This window comes from Saccopteryx leptura, chromosome 2 (genome assembly GCF_036850995.1).
Source record: "Saccopteryx leptura isolate mSacLep1 chromosome 2, mSacLep1_pri_phased_curated, whole genome shotgun sequence".
NCBI classification, from domain to species: Eukaryota; Metazoa; Chordata; class Mammalia; order Chiroptera; family Emballonuridae; genus Saccopteryx; species Saccopteryx leptura.
In genome coordinates this window covers 112,611,361-112,638,114 of record NC_089504.1, presented here as the reverse complement: position 1 = coordinate 112,638,114, position 26,754 = coordinate 112,611,361, and the positions used below count along the sequence as shown (strand labels likewise).

The following is a 26,754-nucleotide window of genomic DNA, read 5'->3' as shown; positions in this document are numbered from 1 at the left end:
CAAATTGCAATCAATTATTAAACAATTCCATATTATTTCAGATTTTCTTGGACTCCATGTAATAGATGTAAAACATGCAAGAACTGGGGAGTAATCCTCTCACTATACTTGGCATTAGTCAGGCCCTTATTGGAGAACAATATCCAGTTTGGGGCTCCACATTCAAGAACGATATGGAGAAACTAGAGATGGTCCAAGGAGGGCAACGGGAATGATTAAAGGGATGAAAAAATGGACCTATGAGGAAAGGTTAAAAACATTAGAGTCTGAACTGAGAATCAAGTACTAGGTATTCAACTTCCAGAGCAGATCACTTTTTGTCATTTTTGGAAGAGTGATTTGGAAACTTTAGAATATGAACAATAAAATTTTCTCTTCTTCATATATTGTTATTTGTATTCATATTCTGAAAGGCATAGAAATCCTTCCAGGTTGAAAATGAGAAAAACAGTTTTTAGAGTAATGAACTGATCCCTCTAAGTTCAGTTTTCTGATACTAGTCTCTATCAGGTTCTCCCAAAAGAAAACAACTATGTGCTAAGAATAAAAAGAATATAGCTATGTTGCACTTACATAATTTCCATGTCTAAATTGTTACTGCATCTGTGTGTATTCAAGTCCCCCTCTTCTTTTCATTTAGCATGGATTAGCCAAATTTCTTTTTAGAGTGAGATATTTTAATGGTGACCAAGAGTCCATATAAACTATACATGACCCAGGAGCAGCAGTTCTCAACAGGAGGCAATTTTTTCTCCCACACACTTGTCAGTTATGGAGATATCTGTGGTTGTCACAATGGGGGGAGGGAGACAGGTAGGGGTAATACAGGCATCCAGTAGGCAGAGGCCAGGAATGTTGCTAAATATTCCATAATGTACAGGGCAGCCACTCATTTACAGGAAATTATTTGACCCAAATGTCAATAGTGTGGAGGTTAAGAAACTCATTTAGAAAAAATCTTTACTGTATGATCAGTCATTATTAATCACTACGGATATATTATTTTAAAAAATGTGTGATAAAAGGCAGATCACAAAATAATCATGAAGGTTTAATAAAAGGCAGATCACAAAATAATCATGAAGGTTTATCAAGGCAGAACTTCCAGAAGAAAATAACTTCTGAATACTAATGAGGACTTTCTTTTGGGGTTTCTGTACAAACAAGTTTTCCCATTGAACTTTGCTATGATGATATTCTGGGAGAAAAAAAAATCACTTTGGGTATATCAACTCTGACAAAATACACTACTCTGATTAAAGAGCGTGTATATATGGGTATGTGTGTGCAATGGAAAAGTTTCCATTCGTTATCATCAAAAAGCTTAATTACCATAAGGAGCTCTTCCAGCCAAGGGGTTTATTAATGGAGTTGGGTTACCACTTCCTTCCCTTCTGTTTCGGTCTGCTAATGCTGGAAAATCTGAAAGATCCAATCCTGTCACATTTTCACTTCCATCTAAATAACAAGAAGGAACACAAGCTATTGATTCAACCAACATTTTAAAGAGATTATTAAAGATCAACCATAATATGCTTTGAAAACAACAGTGCCTTCTTTGTAAATAATGCACAGCACTATACTAGGTATATGTAGGTGCACAATAAACACTTGTGGATTGATACTACATAAAGAATTCCATGAACAATACAGCAAAGAAAGAATATAACTAGCACAATAAAAATTCCAAATCTTAAAAAAGATTTAAGGTAGAAAATAAGGAGTATGGTGGTACATTATTTCTCCTGTGAAAGATAGTACTCTAAAGTTATAACATGTTAGTTAGCAAGAGAGAGACTGCTGTGAAATAACTGCTCTTTTCATTATATCCAAAAGCAGAGGTTGTATCTGAAGCTTCAGTTATTCACAGATGTGAAAATGACAGTGCCTCCTCCAAATAGCCAGTCATAACTGAGACACAGGCAGGGAAACAAAGCCCTCTGAATTCTGCCTGTGGTTTACTGGCCCCATACACAAATGTGCATGCATGTGTGTGCATGTGTGTTCTGCAGGTGGGGGTACAAGCAAGGAAATGTAAATAGGGTCTAAGTAGAGTCCCATGTTTATTGAATGCCTAGGAAGCATGGGAATATGATATAAAGCCAAAAGTTTATATTACCTATTACACAGTAGGCGCTCAATAAATATATAGTAATTAAATTTTATTTTTGCTCATTTTAAATTTAACTACTCAGCTTGCTTTCTTTTAAAAATTACAATTTAACCTAATATTTATACTTTGCCTATTTTATTCATCCCCTTGATTTCTTAACCTTTATTATTCATAATTTTTACAATATTGTATTCCTAATTTTTAATGAATTTAATTCCCTACTTTAGTTTTAGCCTACAATATAGCCTTTCTTTAACCTTTCTTTCATCTAGTGTTTTATGACTATTTTCACTTTATTTTGTCTTTTTTTCAGTTTAATTTTTCTCCAAGTTTCATAATTAGAAGATTCTCAGGAAAAAAAACACTATGATCTCAAGATTATTTTGTTGAAAAAATAATATACACTCTATTAACATTCCAACTTAGGTAGCAATTTAAAATTATGAAGAGTAAAAGGTAAAATCATTCATACCCATTATTTTTAAAGAAATTGCAGTTTATGAGTTTTAAATTTTAGTAAGATGCTATATAGATAATAGAAATTAACAATTTATACAGTCTCAATCTATACAGTAATCTCTCTTAAATTATATATTTCATTACAGATTGGCTACAAACTTCATATCTATATTAACTTTTAAAATACATCTTCAGGTCCTCTAAATGAAACTGAAATTGCCATGTTATTTGAGAATAATTTTTACTTAAATAGACAATTAATAAACCCCTAAATTTATAGTTTTAGAGAAAGACTTAGAAATATGCTTAGTTAAAACTGAATTTTAAAAATAATTTTAAAATTTATAGAATTATATAAAACCATAATTCAGAATAAAGATGACACTGCTAGACAGTTACTTTATAGTCCATTAAAAAAATTTGCTTTAAACAATAAAATGCAGCTGACTTCAGAGATATTAAACATCTTGAACACAAAAACTATAGCTTTCAAATGCTAAAACTTGGAATTTTAAGTCTGATTTGATCAACCCATGCTGCTAAATAGATAACTTTAAAAATTAAAAGCCCATAGACACAAATGACATTTCATTGCTAAATTTCTCCTGCTTCCACATATGCTCAAGTCACTGATCATTCTTCGACCTCCACTTCTTTTACATACATTTCTCTCTCAACAATCATTTTCATTTTGGCTCCTCTGACCATGACAACATTCTTTATTTCCTTTCTCAAGAGGCAGTGGTGGAAGGAATGGAACTTGACGCAGAATAGCAACAAACTTTCTATTTGGTCTGAAGCAGTTGATAAAAGAAATAAATCAACAGGAATTCTTTCCTGTCAAAATCAGAACTAGTTTTCCATGTAATTACATTTTGAATTTTAAATAAAACTGGATAAAAAAATTCATAAGGGTTAAATGCCAAAGTCAGTATTAAAATAATTAAAAGAATATTGTAAGTGCTCCATATAACTTTAAAGGTTTCTTTAATCCGGGTCTCTCTAGCCAGAATACCACACAACCTATTTTTGAGTGTGGTGACAGGGCTGAGAATAGGAAAAGCTCTTGAAATAAAAAAGATTCTGAGGCATAACCAAAGTCTAAGTTAACATTTAGGATCCTCTAGGCATTGAGGAAATAATACTGATGTTATAACACTAGACTATTACCTTGCCAAGTGAAAAAGTGTATTTAAATATAGGTCCCTGTAAACTGTTCACTAAATTAAGTCTTACTCCTGTCAAATCCTCACTAAATTAAATTCTATCAATTTAAAACACACACAAAAAAACCCTGTAATAGTTTAAGACCCGTACGCTGAATTGCTTCATATTTCAAAGATCTACCATATTTTTATAGAGAACTAGCTCCAGAATAAGCTTACCTGTTCCATTAAAAATGTTACTTGATAAGGAGTTATTCATTCCAAATGCCTGATTCCTGTTCATTCCAAATCCAGACATACTGGGTACATAGAAAATAATTTTAGATATATAGTAAGAACACTAACTTTCAGATGAAGACAAATAAAAGTGTATACTGTTGATCTCCTCATATAAAACAACATGTTTTAAAGCAAATACTGATTTTGTTTTTCTGAGTTTAATTTTTCAATTTTATTTTAAAATTTCCCTAAGTCTTTTTCCATGAACAACAAAGAACCAAATGTCTTAAACAGATGAATTAAAAAACAAAACAGAAAGAATTTATATATGTCTTAAGGAAAACAGAGATTAAGGGTATCATTTAGTCTTCTTAGTCAATTTACTGGATATACTGGCAGAATTAATCTCAACACTATGCAGTTTAGTGTAAGACCACTGTTCCTGAATACCCGTTTTTCTTCCACTACTGGTCAAGTGTGCTATTGTTATTGTCCATAAGAGATCTTTATTCATACAGTCTGTTTTCCCCAGCTAGAATATAAGCTCCTCCTGAACAGAGTCCGTGTCATATTCAACTTTGCATTCTTCCCTTAGTGTTAAGGAGGATATAATAGGCATTCAATATATGTTTAGATGACCTGAATTAAACAATGCTTTCCTTTAACTGAATTAAGTGTTCTAAAACACATCATCCTTGGCTCTGGACTGGTAGCTTAGTTGGTCAAAAGTGCCATCCCAACATGCCAAGGTTAAAGATTCAATCCCCACTCAAGGCACATACAAGGATCAACCAATGAATGCATAAATAAGTGGAACAACAAATCAACGTTTCTCTCTCTCTCTCTCTCTCTCTCTCTCTCTCCCTCCCTCCTTCATCTCTTTCTAAAATATTAATTAATAAAATACGCCATTCTTATCTAAACACAGTTTATCATTCAGTTACTTAAAAAAAAATTTCTGTAATGCCCTCAATTCTAAATTAATGTACAATCAATATTGGTAAATAGTTACAAATGCCTCCTTTTTTTTGCATAAGCCTAAACATGGAAAAACAAAAAATAAGACTGAACTTAAAGCAAGGCTAAAAGTAAGAATTTCAAAAAAGAATTCCTGCCAATTCTACAATGAAAGTATGAATTCTTAGTATTAGATAGTCTGGAAAAAGACAGTGTATCAGTGTTCTGCGTAGGGTTAAACCATGTGAAAGTAACACGGGTTTTCCCACCAATAAGATCAACTGTGACCAAACAATATTTTCATAAAACATGCAACTGTGCAGCAATACTTTAGAGAAGAGATAAAAGCCAATAGAAATTTTTGTTTAATAGCATGTTAGAATTGCTGATATTATAAGTACCCTCAAACATCAAATAAGTACTAAGAGATCAAAACATTCTAAAATAAATACAATTTATTAATAGTAATAAGCAAGGTTTTAGAGACCCAAGTTTCATATACAATTTATAAACAAAGTATTAAAAAAAATAATTAAAATGTGAAAAAATATGGAATGTTAGAATTTTAAATATACATTCAATGAAGTATACTACAAGAATGTGAAAAGATGTGATAAAGTATTATATGATTAGGAAGCTGTCAAAGAGAGGAGAATTTTGATAACCCTTAACAAGAACTTTTAAAAAAATTTAAAAAGCAGTAAAATTATAAAGGAAATGCTCTTAAGTCTAAGTAAAAGAATTGAAGCTCATGAGATGAAGATTAAACAAAAAATGTGCTAATAATCTATTTTAATTCAGATTTTACAAGTACTAAATAAAAGAAAGTGAAATAACTGGGTATGATGATAGCAACTACGTCAAGGTCCTCCTTTTTCCTTAGTTCCCCATTTTTAAAAAAGTGATAAACTTAAATGCTATTTCTGCAAGAAAGAAAGTCTTAAAACTCATACACATTATTGTTATTTGTATAATAGTATATGCAATGGTTAGTGCAAAAAGGCAGGAAAAAGTACAAAAGCTCATCTTTTTGTTTAAAATCCCAGGACATGATAATTTTCAAATACTGTATTGTAGGCTTAAAAGGCCTTTGATCAATAAGTATCCAAAGTAAGCACAAAACTGAATTTCGGTTGAAAATGTACTTAACCAATAGTCAAACATGTCCTATTCATAAGTCTGGAATTCTTAACACACAGGTGACCAGCCTCATTTAATATAAAAAAAACATAGCAACAAAAATTTGCCTAGTGGCAACCTAAGAACAATCCTTTTCTAATAGCAACAACAAAAAGCTTTAATGTGCTTTTATAAATCAAAGTAATTTTCAAAAGCAAGTGTCTTTAGTTTGGAGAGTTTAAAGTTGTGATATGCAACAGAAAGAGAATCTCTGATCATAAATATATGATGAAACACAATTATGAGACAGAAGCCACGACTCAAGAACAGAATGTTGAATATGAAAAGGCAAGTTTGAAAATACCCCAAAAGACAATTATACAGTATCAATAAACATCTTACCTGTTCACAGTAAAAGGCTGTCGAGAAGGCTGCTGCTTTGGCATACATATTATGCTTGGCGAGCTTCTGTTGGGGCTACCTAACCCTGAACTGCTCATGCTATTTGTCCTGCTAGGAATTCCAATGCCCTGACCAACCTGGGAGTGGTTCATCATATTCCTAGGATTCATAGGCAAAATACCCCTGAAAAAGAAGTCCATTATACTAAATAAGCTCTCTATAATTACTCATTAAAATTCTCTGTAAATAATCAATTGGCCTAATCCTGGAACTTCATTTATACTTTCAAATTGCACTGCTAATTTTTATTAATTTAATTATTTTGTCCAGTCATTCTAGCTCTTAAAAATAAAAGCCAAAGTAAACCAATCAACAAGAGAGGACAAATTATAGTGGAACTAAATATATGGTGCTATCCGAGATCAGAGAACTATTACTGTGACTATGACATAAAATAATACAAACGTATTTTGTACACATATTAGAATAATTTCATTCTTCCTTCTTTATACTAAGATGCATCATCTATGTAATCTGTTTTATTCTATTCTCATTACAGCCATGGGTGTGTGGTGATGGAGTAATAATCAGAATTATCTGAGGAGTGATTTTAAATTGCACATCCTCCCTTAAGGAATAGAGCTGGCTTTTGAAAAAGCCACTCAGGTGATGATTAACCCTTAATGCCCACCAACTGACAACTAGTATGATAATGCAGTATACAAACATCTTACACTAGACGTATCAATTTGCAATGAAATAAAATGGGCAAAGGGCATCAACTTTTTCTTAGTGAAAGGCACTGAACCATTTAGTTACCTTACTAAAAAACTTAAAAGCTTGCTTAAACTCTACAAAGATACATTTTGAGAAATATTCTGGTCCATCAATAAATACCTGCTTGGAGATGGAGGCGTGTGAAGTGACATTGTTGGTACCCCTGTTGTTGGCGTGACGTGGCTCGGTAACTGAGTGCCTTGTGATAAGCTGCGATTTAACTGAGGGGTATTGTTGCTCATCCCCCTCATTGGAAGGCCTAGTGCACCTATTAAAAAAATTCAGAAGAAGGAAATTCATTGCCATCCGGAATGAAATTGTTATCCATCTTCTGGAATTGGTAATTTAAAACATTTAAAAATGACCTAACATGTAATATAATATGCAAATTTTAAATGGATATATTCAATTCACTTCAAATGGACTCTGATTTTAACAAAAAATGTTCTAATCTGAAATTTGGTTTTATAAATGAATACTGCTTTCATATTGCTATCTTCATATTTCTATTTTACAATAAACTACCTCTATCAATAATTGTAACAAATTAGATGACTTACTTATGTTCGATAACATCAATTTATACAAATATGCCTTTAAGAAATTAGCAATTGAGTGTTTTTGTTTTAAATCATAACTGAAGTACAAAAACATTTAACCCCACTTCGTTGAAGTAACTTTTTTTTATATGATCCTTTTAAAATACATCTAAGAAAGTCTCTTTACCACTATTTATACATATATACTTCTCAACATAACAGTTTTTACAAACCCAACATAAAATGTCAGCAACTGATTAAAAACTCAACCTGATATAGCTATGAGACAAAATTTTAAACATTAAAAAAAATCAAAGTATAATCACCTTCCATTTATCTAGTAGTACTTCTGGGGCCAGATGCAGGAATAAATAAATGTGTTCCAATAAGTGTATTTTTAAAGACTACTGAGGGTTTACTATTCAGCTATGAAACAAAAAATTAACCAATTGGGACAAACTTTTTTTCAAAAATGTATCACCTATTTCCTACCTTTTATTAATATAAAATATAGATTATTTCAATGACTCAGAATAATTATCATAGATACCTAATGTGCTAGATTTATCCCCCCCACCCTCATCCCTCAAAATAGGACTCTTCAGTTGTAACTTCTGTTGTCATCGTATCTGCCCCTGAATGAATGCCTTTGTGCCTCCATCTTCCTGACCTACACTTCTGATGCTTTCTGTTTCTGTCTGCTCTGGAATGGCACACCACCATCCAAGCTTATTCTAAACTGGAAGTTAAATAAAAGTGGTAAAATGCAGAGAGCTAATGAGTAAGTAGCTGAATTCAGTGCTAAGGATTTAAAGTGACTCTCCCCCCCCCCCACTCTTTGGTCTAATTTTGTGTCCAAATATTGTAACAACTTGAGTATTATGAAACTATGACTTCCAAAAAAATTATATATATAATACGCTCTGAATATTTCTCTTAATGTCTTTGCAAAATTTACCTTTAGGCAGAATTATGCACCACCTTCTAATCTAGGGATGCCAGTGGACTGCAAACATCTGATGGGAATCTGCCAGCCTCAGTACTCAGCTAGTAACCTAACTGCTTCTCAATTAATGAAGCCAATGAATACAACTCTATATAGCTACCATAGTCTCTTTTCACTCATGTTCCATGAAGACCCCAGCTTGGTTCTGCATTTAGGTCATATGAAGAGAACTGGCCAAGATTATATGTTGGTTTAGTCACTATATATGTATGGTCACCACAGTACAAGTTTTGTAATCATGTGTATACCACTAGCTGCAGCCACTTTCTCTGAATCTGGGACAAAATAAGAAAACAAAAGATTAAAAATCAGAATATATATGATATAAGTATATAAGATATCTTCAGAAGAAAACAGTTTTTTCCTCCTTTCAAGCACGTAGTTTTTCCCTAGGCCCATTCCCTATCATGAACCACTACCAAAGTGATACTTTTTCCATCGCTCACTAAACATTTATTGAGTGTCTACTACTGTATGTGTTAAAGCCTGATGCTAGCTATCTGCTGGGGATACAGCAGTGAACAAGATAGAAAAAAGGCTACTATCCACAGGAAGCTTACATCCTTCTCTCCAAATATGTTGTCCTCAAGTCAGCCATAGCTGCAAATTTCCCACAAGACTGTTTTTCTCACAGTGACTAACCACCAAGAAATACTATACAATTTTAAAGCCAGAAGGGACCTTAAAGATCACTCAGTCGAAAGTTCGTATTTTAGATGAGGTATCTTAGCCTCAGGTAAGTTAGCTGACTTCTCCAAGGTGACACAAAGAACCAAGACTAGAATTTAGAACCCTTTGGGAGTCAAATACCAGGGGGTCCTAAGGATATGGCACAGTTCTGTTCCTAGGACAGTGAGGTAACCCGAATTTTGGTGTAAGTCGAAACACACCCTAACCTAACACAAACGAATACTTGCACTTTTTAACAGTTCAAAATGGTGTAGGTAAGCGTACTGCAGGATGCCAACTCTCTCAACTCAAAGCTGCATTACTGTGGATTCCTCTGCTACGTGCAACCAAACTGGTTTGCCATAGTCCATAAGTACGATGGTAATGGCATAAGCCCAAACACTCATGTCTCAAGTTTTTTACATTTTTATGAGAGTGATGAGCATTGTGAGCATTGTAAACTCAAAATGTCGTATGTCGAGATTGTCATAACCCAAGGACCCACTGTATGACACTAAATGAACATCCTTATAAGTGCCTAATCAATTTTAACACCTCTTATCTATTGTTTATTCTCTTGCTTTCTTTTTACTTTATCTGAATGTTTACTTTTTTTCAAACTTTTTCTAAACCTTTATCTCTTGTTCTCTTCCTCCGTTCTTTCTTCACTTCTCTAGGTCTTTTCTCTGGTTTTTACCTTCCCTTTCCTTTTCACTGTTTTTATACCTTCTTCACAATAAATAAATACACACTTCCCAAAATTCTAGTACCCTTAGGCTTTTTTCTAATAATTGATAAGCCCTACAATAGACTCATTGAGATTTGCTTAACTTCAACCCTTCAAATACAAATTATCCTATGCTGTGTTATGAAAAATCTTAACTTCAGAAATATTTTTAGAGATTGGAAATTATCTACACATTAGCAAAAGAACTTTAGAGAAGGAAAAAAGAATGGGTAAGGTTATGTAGTCGATTAGGGATTAGCAAATAAATTAATTTATAGTGCTGAATGAAGACTGAAATAAACTAAAAAAATTAACATTTAACTTTATTTTTCATTAAACATACTTAATTTCATAAAAACAGCTAATAAATTCAAAAGATCTGAGTTGCATTTTGAACAAGGTAGGTATAAAAATTATATAAAAAAGAAGTGCATCAATTTCAAACTAGATCATCAATCCCTGAATATTTAATAATTGATTTAAAAAAATCAAATTCCTTTAAAACATAAAGAATTAATATCACTAAATAGGAATATACAAAGATTTATTTTTAGAAAACAAATAGACTAAGTCATTAAATTTGAGTACTTGAGTCAAACTGTTACAACTGGACAAGGTCAGGAGAGAGAAAAATTCATTCTTTTACTGTATAATTAGAAAAAAAATCCAAATAGATCTGTATGCATGAGCATGTACACTGGGAAGGCAGTAAATTAAAATTTATCAAACAGCTAAGGACAATGTGTCAGGCACTATGCTACTTCATCTCCTTTCCTCTTCCTAACAGTCCTATAAAGTATTTACCCCCTTTTTACAAAATAGGGATAAAAGCATAAAAAAAACTATTAAAAAGTATTTTCAAAGTTTCTAAAACTGTTCTGATTCAAATTTTTCTTTCATTTTGACAAATTGATAATAAACACTAATACAATATTAGAGGGAATATATAAACATACTCTAAATACAAAGCTACTTATTTGGCAGGGTGCTAAAAAATCTAAGAATGAACTGAATTCTTTATCAATCATTTTTCAGAAATCCAAAGTATATCACCTAAAAAATGTTTCCATTAATTATTTACACTGCACAAACTGATTAAAGCACATCCCTTACTTATGACAAGATATGTCATTCTTTATTCAAGGTTTTGTTAAAGATAATCAATTCAAGTTGCAAGGAAAAAATTCAATCAGCAACAACCAAATCCTTGAATATTCTTACTTTTGTCTCCTGAAATCTGTATTTTATTATGCAATTTCCTTCATTAAAATAAAGAGCTTAGAGGCAGAAAAATCACAAGAGATTACCATTCAGCTAAATTACAGATGAAGAGCATCCAACAAAGTTATATATGAAGAATTAACAACAAGCATTAAGTGACTTGCCCAAGATTATAAATAAAATAATGATCCAATTTCTTGATTCCTATTTCAATTGCCCTTTTCTTTTTTTTTTTTCTTTAAGTGAGAGGCAGGGAGGCAAAGAGACTCCCACATGCGCCCTGGAGTGGAGACACCTGGCAAGCCCCCTATGGGCTGATGCTCTGCCCATTTGGAGCCATTGCTCCCTTGCTCGGCAAAACCTGAGCTCTTTTATCTTTTAGTACCTGAAATGAGACCATGGAGCCATTCTCAGCGCCCAAGGCCAACTTGCTCCAAACCAGCCAGAGAAATTGGTTGCTTGTCCTGTGTGCCCTGACCGGGAATTGAAGCCAGGACATCCACATGCCGGGCTGACACTTCACCACGGAGCCAACCAGCCAGAGCCTCAATCTCCCTTGCCTTTTTTTTTTTTTTTTTACTAATCACTTTCCACTTCTTAGAGCAGTTGCTAACTTTTGCATCATCTGGGTAACTTCAATGTCTAGATCCGTGACCAGAAATTGTGACTTAGTCTAGGTCTGAGAAATTCATAGGCAGTAGAATTTTTTAAAACTTTCTAGGTATTTCTAGGGGTGCAGCCAGGGTTGAGAACCACTCTTCTATAGCATTAAATCCAATCATAGCTTAGTCTGGAAAATTCTGTCATCCCAGAAGAGTCTTATAATCTTTATTTTATTTTCCCAGCTTCATTTATATAAATGAAATATACCCCTTCTTAGTTAATATTTTACTCACTCTAATACATATTCTTTTTACATACATGTGATTTAGCATCTTTTTTCTTTCTCAATCCCCTCCCCAGGTATGCCCCTCAACCTTTTATCATATCCTTCTCCCCACTTAGAATGTTTTCCCTTCTCTTATTCTACAAAGATACAAAAGACTATTAAAAATAAAAAATATTGCTATAATTAAAGAGTTTACATGCGGTATATATGTGGTATGCCTGGATGTGTATGGGAAGGCTCACTAGTTCAGACTAACTCTGTGAAAGTAGAATGGATATCCGGATCAGAAAATGTTTCCTGGAGCAGACAGTCCATGAATTAATTAATGAGAGACCTAGCCAAGTATTTGGTGGTGGTGATGAGGAGTCAGGTGGATAAAAATGTTAAAACAGTTCAGTCTGAGAGAACAGCAGGATGTATGAAAATGAGGACAAGTGACGTGCTTGAAAGAGTATGGCTTGCTTCTGCATCTTACGATATATGAGACAAGAATATGAATGGAGCAAACTGGCTTCAATATCCTATTACAAAGTTGCTACTATGTTGACACTAGCTGAGAGTCCCAGATAACATCTGGCTGGATCTTTAGAGCAGCTGGCCCTCTCTATCTGTGGAACAGGTGTGTGAAACTCCTATGTATACTTTTTATTCCTCTTCAAGCTAAGTTTCCATTATAGATTAGTGGCACCTATTCACCAAGTAATACGATCCTCAATCCCTTTTTTGCACATCCGACATCACCAAATTGTATTATCTCTATCATCAAAATATCCCAAATCTGACCCCTTCTCAACACCTCCACCACTCACCTAACTCATTCTATTTTTCTTGCCTGAAATAATAACCTCATCTCCTCTCTTGCCACTTTTTCCTCCTCCACCTAACCCATTTTCTACAAAGCAAAGTGATCTTTTAAAGCTGAAATTGTATCTTAAAATCCTTCCCATTAAACTTAGACTAAATTCAAATTCTTTACCAAATCTTTATAAGATTCCATGACCTGACACCTGCTATTCCATTAGCCTTCTACTTTCTTTGTTCATTATACTGGCCCTCTAACTCTTCCTTTAACACACTAAATTCATTTTTACATTCTCTAAAGTAAAAACTTTTGTATTTTTGTTGTCTGTACCTAAATAGCTCTCCCCCTTTCTCTCTCATCCAGAAGAGATCTTTCCAAGGATTCCCCCTTTTCAACATTCAGGTTTCCATTTCAATATTACCTCCTCAGAGATTGTCTCTTTGCCTGCTCCATGTAAAATATTAAACCCATCCATTCATACAATAATCTGACTTAATTTTTATAGTACTTATTACAATAATCATATTTACTTAATTGCCCACATTAGCTTATTTTGTCTTTCTCCATTTAAATATAAGCTACATGAAAGCAGGAACTTTGTTATTTGCCATACTTGGAATACTACTTCACTCATAGTAAGTACTCAATAAATAACACAGAAAGTAAATAAATACTATTGTAATTTTATAGACAGTAGACTGTTGGAATCTGTGGATTTAACACCTGTAGTTTCTACTATGTACAAATGGCCCTTTAGGGTCTTGACATTCAGTAATATTTAGCATCCACATTTCAAAGAAAACTGCTGTTCTCAATTCATGTTCACATACTTACAAAATAATATATTCCAGGCTCTATTATTTACTATCTCAACCTTGAGTCGATCCCTTAACTAACCTCTCATGGGGTTTTTGGAAGATTAAATGAGTTACTTCACACAAAGTACTTAAAATAGCACCTGATACTCAGTAAATACTCAGTAACTATTACATTGGGGGTGAAGGCAAGAAAGTTAACAGGTGGTCCTAAAGGTAACGATAAAATGAGGTAGTCTAATGAAGTAAAAAGTTTCCCTTGCATTAATAAAATAGAACACTCCCAAATATATCCTGTTCTATGGATGCTGTTCACACTACTAAAACAACGTTACAGGTAGCTAATGTCAAAATGATCTCAACTGTAAATCCTTTCCTGATCATTTTCCAAGATATGTGATTACTCCTCAATTTGAAACATCCACTAAAATTTTGTACTTCTTCCTCTACTTTGTAGAAAAATAATCTGTACTTATCCTACTATATGTAATACAGAACCATATTCTGCTCATCATTCAACAAACATTTACTGAGTGTCTACATGTCGAGTTCCGAGGATACAAAGGCAATGAACACATGCAATAAATAAATGCAATAACACCACAGCAATATGTATACTACACGGAAATGGCATAAAAGAGAATGACCTCTTCTACCACACATCAGCAGTATCTAGCATGATGTAATATATATGGAAGGCACTCAGTGAGTACCTTGTTAAACTCAGTTTACCTCCTTTTTGAAGTGGTCCTGTACCACTGCAGCTTACTGTGCTTTTCTCTCTAAACTGTCTGTTCATATACAGATTTTAATCTATGTATTAGTATTGTAGGCTGTTATTTAATATTTTACATATTAATATCTTGACTTCCTCAATAGCAACATGTGCTTCTTAAGAGCAAGAACTCCCAGAGCATTGCTTTAATTCAAGAATCTATTAAATGGACCTCAATTTCCTGAAGCTACCAAAATGTGTCATTTGTCTAAACATCTTGTCAACAGCATCATTTGAACTACTCCAACTGTGTCTGGTTCTCTAAAAAATAAGTAGCTTCCACAAAGGTGTTCTTAAAACAGGAGGCCAGAGGGATATTGTTGAAAGCCTGAGACTATGCCACTGCTCTCAAGCTAGGAGTTCAGATCCCCCAAAAAGCAAGTTAATATCCTTTCCCAGCAGGAGGCCTGGGTCCTCTGAGAATTCAGATACAATTGTGTAAAATGGCTTCACCCAGATAGCCAGTCAACCTATGTGCCTTTAAGATAACAGGCATACAAAGCACTCAGTAAATAGTTTTCTTTTCATTCAATCGTCCAAGGCCCTAAATCCTGTTGGGAAGTAAGAAAAGATCACACCAGCTACACTGTCACTTAATTTCAGTGTACAATATCCAGAAGAAATTAATTTCTGGTCCCCTGTTTGTTCCACTCTAGTAGACAGCTTCAGGGAGACCCTGCATCTTGAAACCGGTATGGCAGGGGTCCCCAAACTACGGCCCGTGAGCCGCACACGGCCCCCTGAGGCCATTTATTCGGCTCCTGCTGCATTTCTGGAAGGGGCACCTCTTTCATTGGTGGTCAGTGAGAGGAGCATAGTTCCCATTGAAATACTGGTCAGATTGTTGATTTAAATTTACTTGTTCTTTATTTTAAATGTTGTATTTGTTCCCATTTTGTTTTTTTACTTTAAAATAAGATATGTGCAGTGTGCATAGGGATTTGTTCATAGTTTTTTTTTATAGTCCGGCCCTCCAACGGTCTGAGGGACAGTGAACTGGCCTCCTGTGTAAAAAGTTTGGGGACCCCTGCTGTAAGGTGTACTTAAAGTCTTATGCGAACACTCAAACTAGGTAACAATATACAACTTGAATACAAGATTCTGTTTACTGGCTTCCATAGTTATCATTTGGTGCACAGTATTCACATGAACTCCTGGATGAAAAGTTACTATGTACTTGGATACAACCATACTGTGATTATACAAGAAAGAACCCGCGGTCCAGCATTTTCTTGGTACCCTTATGTACTATGTAATCACTATCACCCAAAGTTGACAAAATGTAAGTTTAAATAAGCAATTCTGTATCCATTCCAAGAATCCCTTCCTTTGTTTAATCTTAGTGAGTTTCAGTTTTAGAAAGGGCACTCTTCCTTTTCCACCTATATCTTCTCCATTGTAATGGCACAAATTCCTACTGAATTTTGCTAATCAGGATACAGAGTTAATGGTGATACGCAATACACTTGGGAGGCAAAAGAATTTTTAGTTATATCAAGACCAATGTAGTACATTTAATTGCCATAAGATTAGCATTACTAAAAAATTCCCACCCAGTTATTCCTTCTATCTCCCCATCTTTTATTAAGGCCAGTCCATCAGGTTTTACTATTTTGACTTACTTACACAATTAAAACCCTAGCTTTCAAGTCCCACAAAACAGTTCTATTTTCCTCTCTGACAAGGTACGTGTTCAGACTATTTAACAACTAAATGATTTATTTGGCCCTCTCGGGTCTATCCTAACTGACAGAGACTAGAAATCCAGGTTCTATCTTTTTCCCCCCTACTACTTGTAGCTTCTAAATCTATATGCTAGAAAGGAATAATTGAACCCTGACTTGAAACACTTTTAGTACCAGTTGATCTAAGGTTCAATTATTCTGCTGGCTAATACCCACAATGTCAGATAAAAGAGTGAGCCATGTATTAAAAATGCTGCTTCACCAACACTACAGGAATATAGCCATTTAATACACTAACCTTTAATGGGAAATACTTGTCATATGTGACTTCTTTTTAAACTAGTAAGTACCTTAAAATATTTTCTAATATATATAACTTTGCTTGTTTGTTAATCTTAGTTTATCCGTAACAATCATTTACACATATTAAGAAGTCAATAAATGCCTACCATACCAATAAAATTACTATATTTGAAACCTAACCCATTCTACATCTTATTTCAATTACAATTTCATAATTTTCAGGTTAAATAAATCAGATTAGAGGCCCTGGCAAGGTAGATCAGTTGGTGAGACTGTCGTGCCGACAAGCCAAGGTTGCGGGTTTGATCCTAGCCAAGGCACATACAAAAATCAACCAATGACAGATGAATAAATGGAACAACAAATTGATGGTCCCCTCTTCCCCTTTCTTTCTCTTGAAAAATCAATAAACAATAACTTTCTATTAAAAATTGGATTAGATTTTTAAAGTCCATATAACAGATTATCTTGTAAAAACAATTGCCATTCTTCATAAAATAACCTTACCTTCTCAAATATAATTTTTCTCTAATCCATATCTACCTTACTGCTGTGATAAACTGTGGACTTTAAAAATAAAACAGAATTAAGTTCTTTGCAGTTACTCTACAAATATAAGAGTACCTTTAAAATAACTAGCTATTTCCATGGTAAAGGTTACCCTAAAGGTGAAAGCAGTAGATTTAATACAAGCTAAAAGAAAGAAATTACTAACAATATTCTCCCAACAACCAGGATGAACATTTGTGGGTAAACAAGCAACACCTTTTCTAATGTAATAAAAAAGCTTTTTAAATTTGCTCTTCACTTAGAAGAAAACTGCTAATATCTATAGGCAATTATTAATTTTATTTACTAATTCTACATTAACAAAATTATGTTTCACAGTCCCCTCCAAAAAAGAAAAAGCCACAAAGGAAGAAGAGAAAAAAGTAGACGTAAACTATTTCTAACAAAAACACTTTCTTCCCCCTACTAAACTTCAAAAGAAGTTTGATGGGTCAAGTGGTATGATAACCAAGAAAACTTTGCTTTTTATTATACTGGGAAAGAATTTCAAATCAAACAACTGATTTTTATTTGAGTATCTGGTTAAGATACTCAGTCATCAGACTGTCTATTATTATTCTGTAATCTATGCTGGGTACTTATATTCCTTTTAACACTACCCTCCCATTAACAGAGATACAAGATCAACAGTATCTGTTACTAATAGAGATGATAAAATATTATTAATATATAACAGTTTAGAAATTAGTTTTAAAAAATAGAGATTTTATAACTTAAATTATAAAAATTTCATGTGATAATAGCTTACATTTATTGAGCGCTTACTATGCGCCAGGCACTGTGCTAAGAGCTAGAAAAGTATTACTTAAAAAGAAAGAAAATTTTATATATGGATAAAGCATTAAACTGAATCAAAAACATAGATTTCTATAACTAGACTGAGTTAAAGCAAAAGAAGAAATATTTGCTAAACAAAGAGAACATTTGACAAACTGATAAGTAAATGGGCTCACATTTTAAGAAGGTCAAGAACCTCAAACAACATAGTCAAATGACCAAACAAACAAACACCCCTTTAACTTCCTCTAATTGAAAACAGAGGGTATCTATTTTTCATTTGTTTAGCAAATTCTTCTTCGAAATTACTGCAAAGGAACATGCAGATACAAAAGATGTTTAAATAGGTTTTAATATATCCTATATCCAAATAACAAGTTTTGGATTAAAAAGGTCTAAAATAATGAAGTTTTACTATTAAGTAAAATAAGAAAAACTAAAAATTAAATATCTTTCTTTTTAAACCCTAGAACAAACCCACAAGGGCAGCACTGGTTGTTCTTTATTTGGTAGTTACTTTTTTTTTCTTTAAATAAAGTATTCCAGAATAAATACAAAATTCTTACTTTGTTGCCCGTATAAACTTGCCCCAAACTGAGACAGCTGACCTGATGTAGATGGTGATGCCAGCATCTAGAAACAAATTAATTATATTAGAGCATAAGGAAAGTACACAGAACATTATTGCACTTAGATGTTACAAATCTATACATCATAATACAAGAGTCAAACCCATATTTCTCCATCTTCAGAAAAATCATAAACATTACATAATGAATTCACAGTTGAATGAAATCAAACTGTGCAAACAAAATAAATTTTTATTACTATAAAAGTTTTTTCCCAAGTTATTTTAAATAAAAGTATAGCAGAATCATTAAGTCACTTTAAAAGAAAACAATGCAATGTGTAGAGGGTGCTATATTGAGTGAACACTTGAAACCATGTCAACACTATAAATTAAAAATAAAAATTTTTTAAAAATTAAAAAAGAACAGGAAATAAACTAGGCTAACAAAAACATAAACAGTATCTCAAAGTCAGTATCTAAATTCATAAATGAAATTCTTTAATTCTTTGAGAATATATTAAGCTAAATTCTAAATTCAGTTTATTAAAGTTGAAAATAAAAATACCTAAATATAAAGTTTTTTATTTTGTAAGAGTAGTTCATGACTTGTATATACAAACAATTGATGTGTATCAAATTGGTTAAAAAAAAATCTAACAAATATATACACAACCACGTAAGTGGAGACGATACAATACCAAAGAACAAGTCAAAATACTTCCAAAACAACATGGACATGGTATATAAATGTATATTGTCTGTTGGTGAGGGATGTGAATTTCATGGCACTTATATATAATGCCTTTCAGTTTACTGCTTCATCATTTTTCCCCCCAGTAGAATATAAATTCTTTCAAGGCATAGTATATTCATGAAACATGTTATATTCAATTGTTATTTCCTCAGACTACCACTATATGTGGTAGATACTTAAACTGAGTAAATAAAAACGTGTATAGGTAAGTGCATGCTTATGTATTCCCTGTCTTAGCAACTATCAAAATACCTTAATTAAAAAAAGACAAGGGCTGTATCATCAAATGGATTATAAACTAGTGAAAGAAGAAAATGAATTATACAACTAACTATATTCTAAAGTACAGTGTGGCAAATACTATAAAGAAAATATGATATAAAGTATTACCATAGTAAAAGAATTCTAAACAAGGGTGAGGTAACAAATACTTTGCAGAATGGTACCACCTAATGTGAATACAGTTGAGTGGTCTTCCAAGCTGAGACTACACAGTGAGGGTGTGATGAAAGTTAGTGAACATTAGAATATAAACAAAATAAAAAGCATTAGTGATTAGATAATAGAGTAATTAAAAAAAGGAAATAGGGTCACCCCTATGCACACTGAGGCATAGAAGGATGGAAAATAATATGTTGGGGTCAAATGTAAAGGATCTTCTCAAATGGCATAAAAAATGGCTACCAATTATAACAATAAAGAAAAAAAAATCTATTAAACAAAGAAATGAAATAATCAAACTGTGCTTTGGAAAAATAATTTTCACAGCAAAAATGGGACTACAAAGAAAAGGCATTCTGGTTGTAGAAGCAACAGTATATGATGCTCTACTGAAATGGTTGAGGTACAGGGTAAAGGAGGTAGGTGAAGAATGACCAGACAGAAAACTATTAGAGGTCACTCTGGTTTCCAGTAAAGAACTGGGCTGACACAGACAACACCAGAAAAACCAGGAGGAGAAAGCATTATATACTAGAGGCTTTAACAGTACACATTTCATGCTATTTTTATGTCAAAATTCTGAGTTATTTTAATTGCTCTAAAATTCAAGTTTTTATACAAGTGTAGTTTCAAATTAATGATACACCTCACTCTTCTGAGGGAGAGCTGAGTCACATACCACTCTAAAACAGCAATATATCAATATAGTAACAAATTTTCTTTAAAAATAAGCATCAAACCTTATAAATATTCCTTCTCAAATCCAGAAGGTATTCAATCTAAAAAAAACTGAAAAAATACACATTTTATGCCTGATCACGTTCTTTTTTTAGGTATAACTGTTCTGTTACCACAAAATTGAAAATCTTTTAAGCACATTAAAGGTTAATTTCCAAGTTGCAAGAACAAAATCAAAGAAAATGTATAATACATTATGAAGCTTTAGTTATCGACAGAAGATAAAAGATTTATATGAAATGTTAAGAGCTGTGATTTTCTGTTATCATTATAAGCTATAAATGAAAGTAAGAGTCAGGTTGATTCCAAAGGCTTCAAATATAAGCAGTTGCCCAACATGAATGCATGACTTAGAATGATGTCAATGTAAACATTTTAGAATGGACCACTTAAAAATTTTACTTTTCCACGACATTTACTTTAATGAATACATAACTCCTAAGAACAGACACTTTAGTTTATAGTCTCACAAAGATTATACTTCCACAAGCAAATTATCAGGTGAGTCAAGGGATCAGCCCTCTCCTCACTGGGAGGCCAAGGAGGGAAACACAGCATGAAGATGGAAATGGCATGGTTTGTTGGGCCAGAATTAGAGAGCAAGAGCAGTAGAATGATCCATTTAACAGAGTGACATTAAGTATTATCATTTTCTCTATGTGTGAATATATGAAGGCTAGAAAACTGCTTTACAGAAATTTGAAAATAGTTTAATTAGCTATACAAATAGATGTTAAAATGACTACCTCCAAATGTGTTAAAAATGCAAATATATTTGCCCTGGCTGGTTGGCTCAGTGGTAGAGCGCCGGCCTGGCATGCAGGAGTGCCGGGTTTGATTCCTGGCCAGAGCACACAGGAGAAGTGCCCATCTGCTTCTCCACCCCTCCCCCCTCCTTCCTCTCTGTCTCTCTCTTCCCCTCCAGCAAGGCTCCATTGGAGCAAAGTTGGCCCAGGCGCTGAGGATGGCTCTGTGGCCTCTGCCTCAGGCACTAGAATGGCTCTGGTTGCAACAGAGCAACGCCCCAGATGGGCAGAGCATTGCCCCCTGGTGGGCGTGCCAGGTGGATCCCGGTTGGGCGCATGCGGGAGTCTGACTGCCTCCCCATTTCCAACTTCAGAAAAAAAAAAGAAAGAAAGAAAAAAAAATGCAAATATATAATTTCTTATAAAATCAATCCCTAATGCTATGTATTTTTAAAGTCTGAAATAATGTTTTATGAAATATATCAGTATTAAAAATATTTTAAAAAATGAAGGAATGTGAATGGGATGAAATGCTATTTATGAGGACAAAGAAAATGCATACGAAACAGACCCTGGCACGGCAACTACTACATTTAACAAAAAAACAGAAAATTTATACATTTTAAATTGCTGGATGTTAATATAAACTTCTTAGAAAAATATAGAACTTTAGATCAAGAGACATACTACAGTAGGAATGCAACATAAGTAGAGGGGTCCAGCTTTAGTGTCAGAAAAAAATCTGGGTTTAATCCTGGTACTGCCACTTACCTATGGGAGAGCAGAGTCTCTGTTCCCTTCCTGTAGGATAGAAATACTACTACCTACCTGTCTACAGTTGAAGATTAAAGGAGGTAAGACACGGCCTATAGTAAGTGCTCAATAAATGATAACGGTAACTGCTAATAATCTCATCTTTTCCCCAAGGCAAGACTATCATTATAACAGCAGTCAGAGAGGCCCTCAGCCTTCAGAAAATTTTTTGAATAATATCCTAAATTTATATTATTTTTTGCCTAAGAATCTAAAGAGAGAAGTTTCTCATCACAAATTTCAGGTAAAATAAGAAGAACTTGTGTTCTTCGATAAGAAATGGTAGAAAGCCCTGGCCGGTTGGCTCAGCGGTAGAGCGTCGGTCTAGCGTGCGGAGGACCCGGGTTCGATTCCCGGCCAGGGCACACAGGAGAAGCGCCCATTTGCTTCTCCACCCCTCCGCCGCGCTTTCCTCTCTGTCTCTCTCTTCCCCTCCCGCAGCCAAGGCTCCATTGGAGCAAAGATGGCCCGGGCGCTGGGGATGGCTCCTTGGCCTCTGCCCCAGGCGCTAGAGTGGCTCTGGTCGCAACATGGCGACGCCCAGGATGGTCAGAGCATCGCCCCCTGGTGGGCAGAGCATCGCCCCTGGTGGGCGTGCCGGGTGGATCCTGGTCGGGCGCACGCGGGAGTCTGTCTGACTGTCTCTCCCTGTTTCCAGCTTCAGAAAAATGAAAAAAAATAAATAAATAAATAAATAAATAAATAGAAATGGTAGAAAAAGATCAAATGTGACACAATCTGTAGAATGCTGAAACTAACAAGTATATTACTGTGTTCCTAGTCTAAAACCATCTAATAGTTAAACCCTTCCTCATTTCTCAGTCTATATTATACAATGCAGTCAAACAACAAGAAAAACCAGAAAGCAACTAGAACTAGTAATATGATTCAAGTTATTTCTCTACCCCCCCAAAAATCCCCTATATATCTTGTTGAATATATAGAATATAATGAAATCAACAAATTGGAAATTTCTTAAAATTCCTAACTGTGAAATACATGACAAAAAGGAAGTCTAAAAATTTTGTTTAGAAAACTATACATTTGAAAACATATTAATAGGCAAATCTGGCTCCTGCCAGCAATCCATATAGAAAAAAAGTATCAATTATCCTATACCACTTGTGCTTCTCAATACTGACCACCATGCAGGTTTGCCAGCTTAAGTGTAGGGTCTGGAGCTTGAGCTGGAATCACTGGCTCAGCTGGAGACTCCTCTACCCTCCACTCCCCTGCCCCTCGCCTCATCAAGGAACATATGAGAAAGCAATCAATGAACAACTTAAGGTGACACAACTATGAGTTGATGCTTCTCATTTTCTCCCTTCCTATCTGTCCCGCCCTCCCCCTCTCTCAAATAAAATAGAGAAATTTTCTCCAAAAAATGTACTTTCAATTATAAAACCTATTTCAAGAAACAGTAAAATGAGTTTGGTCAACAAATTATTTTCAACATAAGAAACAACTTCAAACCATAACAAAGTTTTGTTAAGTGAAACTTTTCTGAACACAAAGCAATTAAAAAATAAAATAAGTTTTAAATGTTTTTAAAAATCACTGTATAATCAGTACACTGAAAAGTATGGTGATATTATATCTAGAGTGTAATTATTTCAGGACAAAAACAACAAAGAAATGACTTTCACTACATCACATCTACAAACAGAAAAAGAAACAAAGAAAAAGGAAGTTCTAAATATAGAGAGAATCTGAACATTTTAAAATTAAAAATAGTACGGTTAAAAAAAAAGCCACTGAAATCAGAATGATATCTAGCAAACAGGCACACACACACACACAAAAGAAGAATAAACAATACATCAAAAAGACCAAAAATATACAGGGACAAGGGGATAAACAGAAAAATAAGTCATAGGATCTGATACCTTATGAATGAAATAACAACAGATTATGAGTTTATTAGGTATTTTCAAGTAATTTTAGTAAAAACATTAAATTTTCCAAAAAAATTTTAAAGTATAATAGTCAATAATAATTAACTATAAATAGCAACTGACTCCTATTAAACATTTAACATTCAAATTCTTCACTTAAAAATATGGAAATATACCTCTTTATATTTTCTAAATTTTAGGTTAGAATCACAGTACAATTTACAGAAAGGCATATGACCAATTCAATAAAGTTCACATTTTTAAAGGTTCTTATATGCAATGATAAACATTTTTTACAAAGACTATATAAATTACACTTACACAACAATTATTCTCCTGCTAAAAAGGAAAACAAACTCCTTGCTAGTGTGATAGTGTGATAGGAATGGAATAAAAAGGTATTTTCTGAATATAAATTATTAGAATTTTTATTGACATAACAGTAATAATTTTTATAGAAATATCAAAATTTGAAATATATCATTTAACTCCCTTTGATAAATAGGTTTTTCTTTAAAATACTGTTTAAAAATTATGTGAATGTCAACAAATGTAAGAGGTTTTTAGAACATTCCATTCCCTTCAAATGATTTGACATAAAATTTCAATTTCTTTAGTCTAATTTATTTACATTTAACACTATCAGGTTATTGTTTTCACACAAAAATGACACATTTATATACATTCATATTTTCTAGTAAAAGTTTTAAAGGTGATTTTTGAGGGGTTTATTTGTTTGTAAATAATCATATCTCCTGCAAATGATATTAATTCTGTTATTTTTCAGTATCAACTTTCTTTCCCTTTCTTTAACAAGGACTCAATGAGACTCTTCTAGGTCCTATGGATTATTATTATAGACTCTAAGAGGATAGCAGAAACTACATAGGCAAAGTCACTGCCCTTGTTTAACTTAAATTCTAGTGAAGTAGATAGGATAATAATTAATAGACATGTACACTTTCAGGTAGAGAGAGGTGCTATGATTGTTAAAATACAGGAAAGAATTTAGAAGGAAAGAGTGGAAGTAGCGTGAATAGTATATACTAGGCTACTTAGGAAGAGGGATCAGAGAGAGGTTTCTCGGATATTTTAGCCGACAACCTGAATGTGGGGAGACAGAGAAAGGGAGAGAACCATGTGAAGATCTGAAAAATGAAAGTGCTAAACTAAGGTCCTGAGATAGGAAGAATTCACTGAGAACAGTCAGCATGACTCCAGTATGTACTCAAATATCGTTACTAATCATGAGGATGGCAACAATTATGGTGATAGATGGTATCCTTATTTCATACTAGAGTTTAATGAAATAAACACTACTTTTAACTGCTGTAGGTTAGCACAAGTAAGGTAGGTAAGAGTTCAAAATGGTTGCTGTTTGTCAAGATACACAAATAACCTGTCTTACAAGTTTTAAGTTTTTAAAATAAGGAATAGGTGTCACATCTCATGTCCTTACAGTAAATATTAAAACAAGGGAAAAGAGGTTCCTACAAGTTTGTCTTCTAAAATGGTAACATTTAAGAATCATCAAGTGAGTGCACAGACTCATTAGACTAGAAAGCATATGTTAGCAATTAAAACGTAAATATATATTTTTGAAATTCTAAGTTGCTTAGATTTTATTACCCTCAAAGCGTTATCTATTTCATGTCTTATATGAATGCTTTTCATTTTTTATAAGGTCTCCATAAAAAAAGTTTTAATTAAAAAAAAAAAAAGAAATCAAGCTCATTTTCTGCCTATGATTTTAATCTTTGAAAGTATATATTTAAGTAACATATCTGTAATACTTTAAAAACTTTTATATTTCAAAACAGCAAATTTGGCATTGTATAAGAAAGACACATACCATTTAGGCATACCTTGAAATAAAAGGTCTTGAGAAACTCAGAAACAGGCCTCAAGAACTACTTAGAAATTTAACTAGCACGCCATCACATAAAGAACAGTTTCTTGCCTGACCTGTGGTGGCGCAGTGGATAACACATCGACCTGGAAATGCTGAGGTCGCCGGTTCGAAACCCTGGGCTTGCCTGGTCAAGGCACATATGGGAGTTGATGCTTCCAGCTCCTCCCCCCTTCTCTCTCTCTGTCTCTCTCTCTCTCTCCCTCTCTCTCTCCTCTCTAAAAATGAATAAAGAAAAAAAAAACAAAAAAAAAAGAACAGTTTCTTATATACTTCTAAAATCATGTATATGATAATGAAAGTTATATTTTATGCTCTATGAATAGGATAAGTCAGGAAATTGGTTGGTTTTCTTTTTTGCTTTCTGATTTTTGATAATTGGCTTAAAGATTCCCTCAATCAATAGCCAATTTTCCTTTATCTTATGTTACACTTTAAAATTATATTCCAGAGAGAAAAATATAACAAAATTATCTGTCATTTTTTTAGTATTCAAAATTTTTTTCTTTTCAAGTTTTATAAAGGACAAACATCATTATTTGTAGATGATATGTATAACCTAAAAAACCCAAGAGAACCAAACAGAATAATAATATTATTATTCATGTATCACAGCAAAATTTATGTAATACTATCTGGTCTTCTAAAAGTGTTTTACATAGTTATTCATTCAATCCTCATAACCACTCATGAGTCATATACTATTATTTGTATTTTATAGATGAGAAAACAGAGTCACAGACATTGAGTAACTTGCCCAAGGACACATAGCTAGCTAGCATCATGTGCCTGACATAAAAACTCCTATGGTAGGATTTCCAGAACCCACATCCCCAATCAACAAAAACTAATAAAAGGGTTTTGTAAAGTAGTTGGTTATAAATACATACACAAACT

General features: G+C 33.4%; 1 protein-coding gene across 5 annotated transcripts in view; it reads right to left on the bottom strand.

Annotated features, from left to right (window-relative positions):
• Positions 1-26,754, bottom strand: part of CNOT2 (CCR4-NOT transcription complex subunit 2) — a 128,472-nt gene that overhangs the window by 15,701 nt on the left and 86,017 nt on the right. For 4 of the 5 annotated variants that reach the window (XM_066368551.1, XM_066368553.1, XM_066368550.1 and 1 more), the window contains 5 exons: positions 18,557-18,623; positions 7,333-7,480; positions 6,436-6,618; positions 3,958-4,037; positions 1,333-1,458 (listed from right to left, as the gene is read on the bottom strand). In XM_066368551.1, coding sequence (XP_066224648.1) covers positions 1,333-1,458; positions 3,958-4,037; positions 6,436-6,618; positions 7,333-7,480; positions 18,557-18,623 — 604 coding nt within the window. The remainder of the gene's footprint in view (positions 1-1,332; positions 1,459-3,957; positions 4,038-6,435; positions 6,619-7,332; positions 7,481-18,556; positions 18,624-26,754) is intronic. The other variant, XM_066368554.1, reaches the window with a different exon arrangement.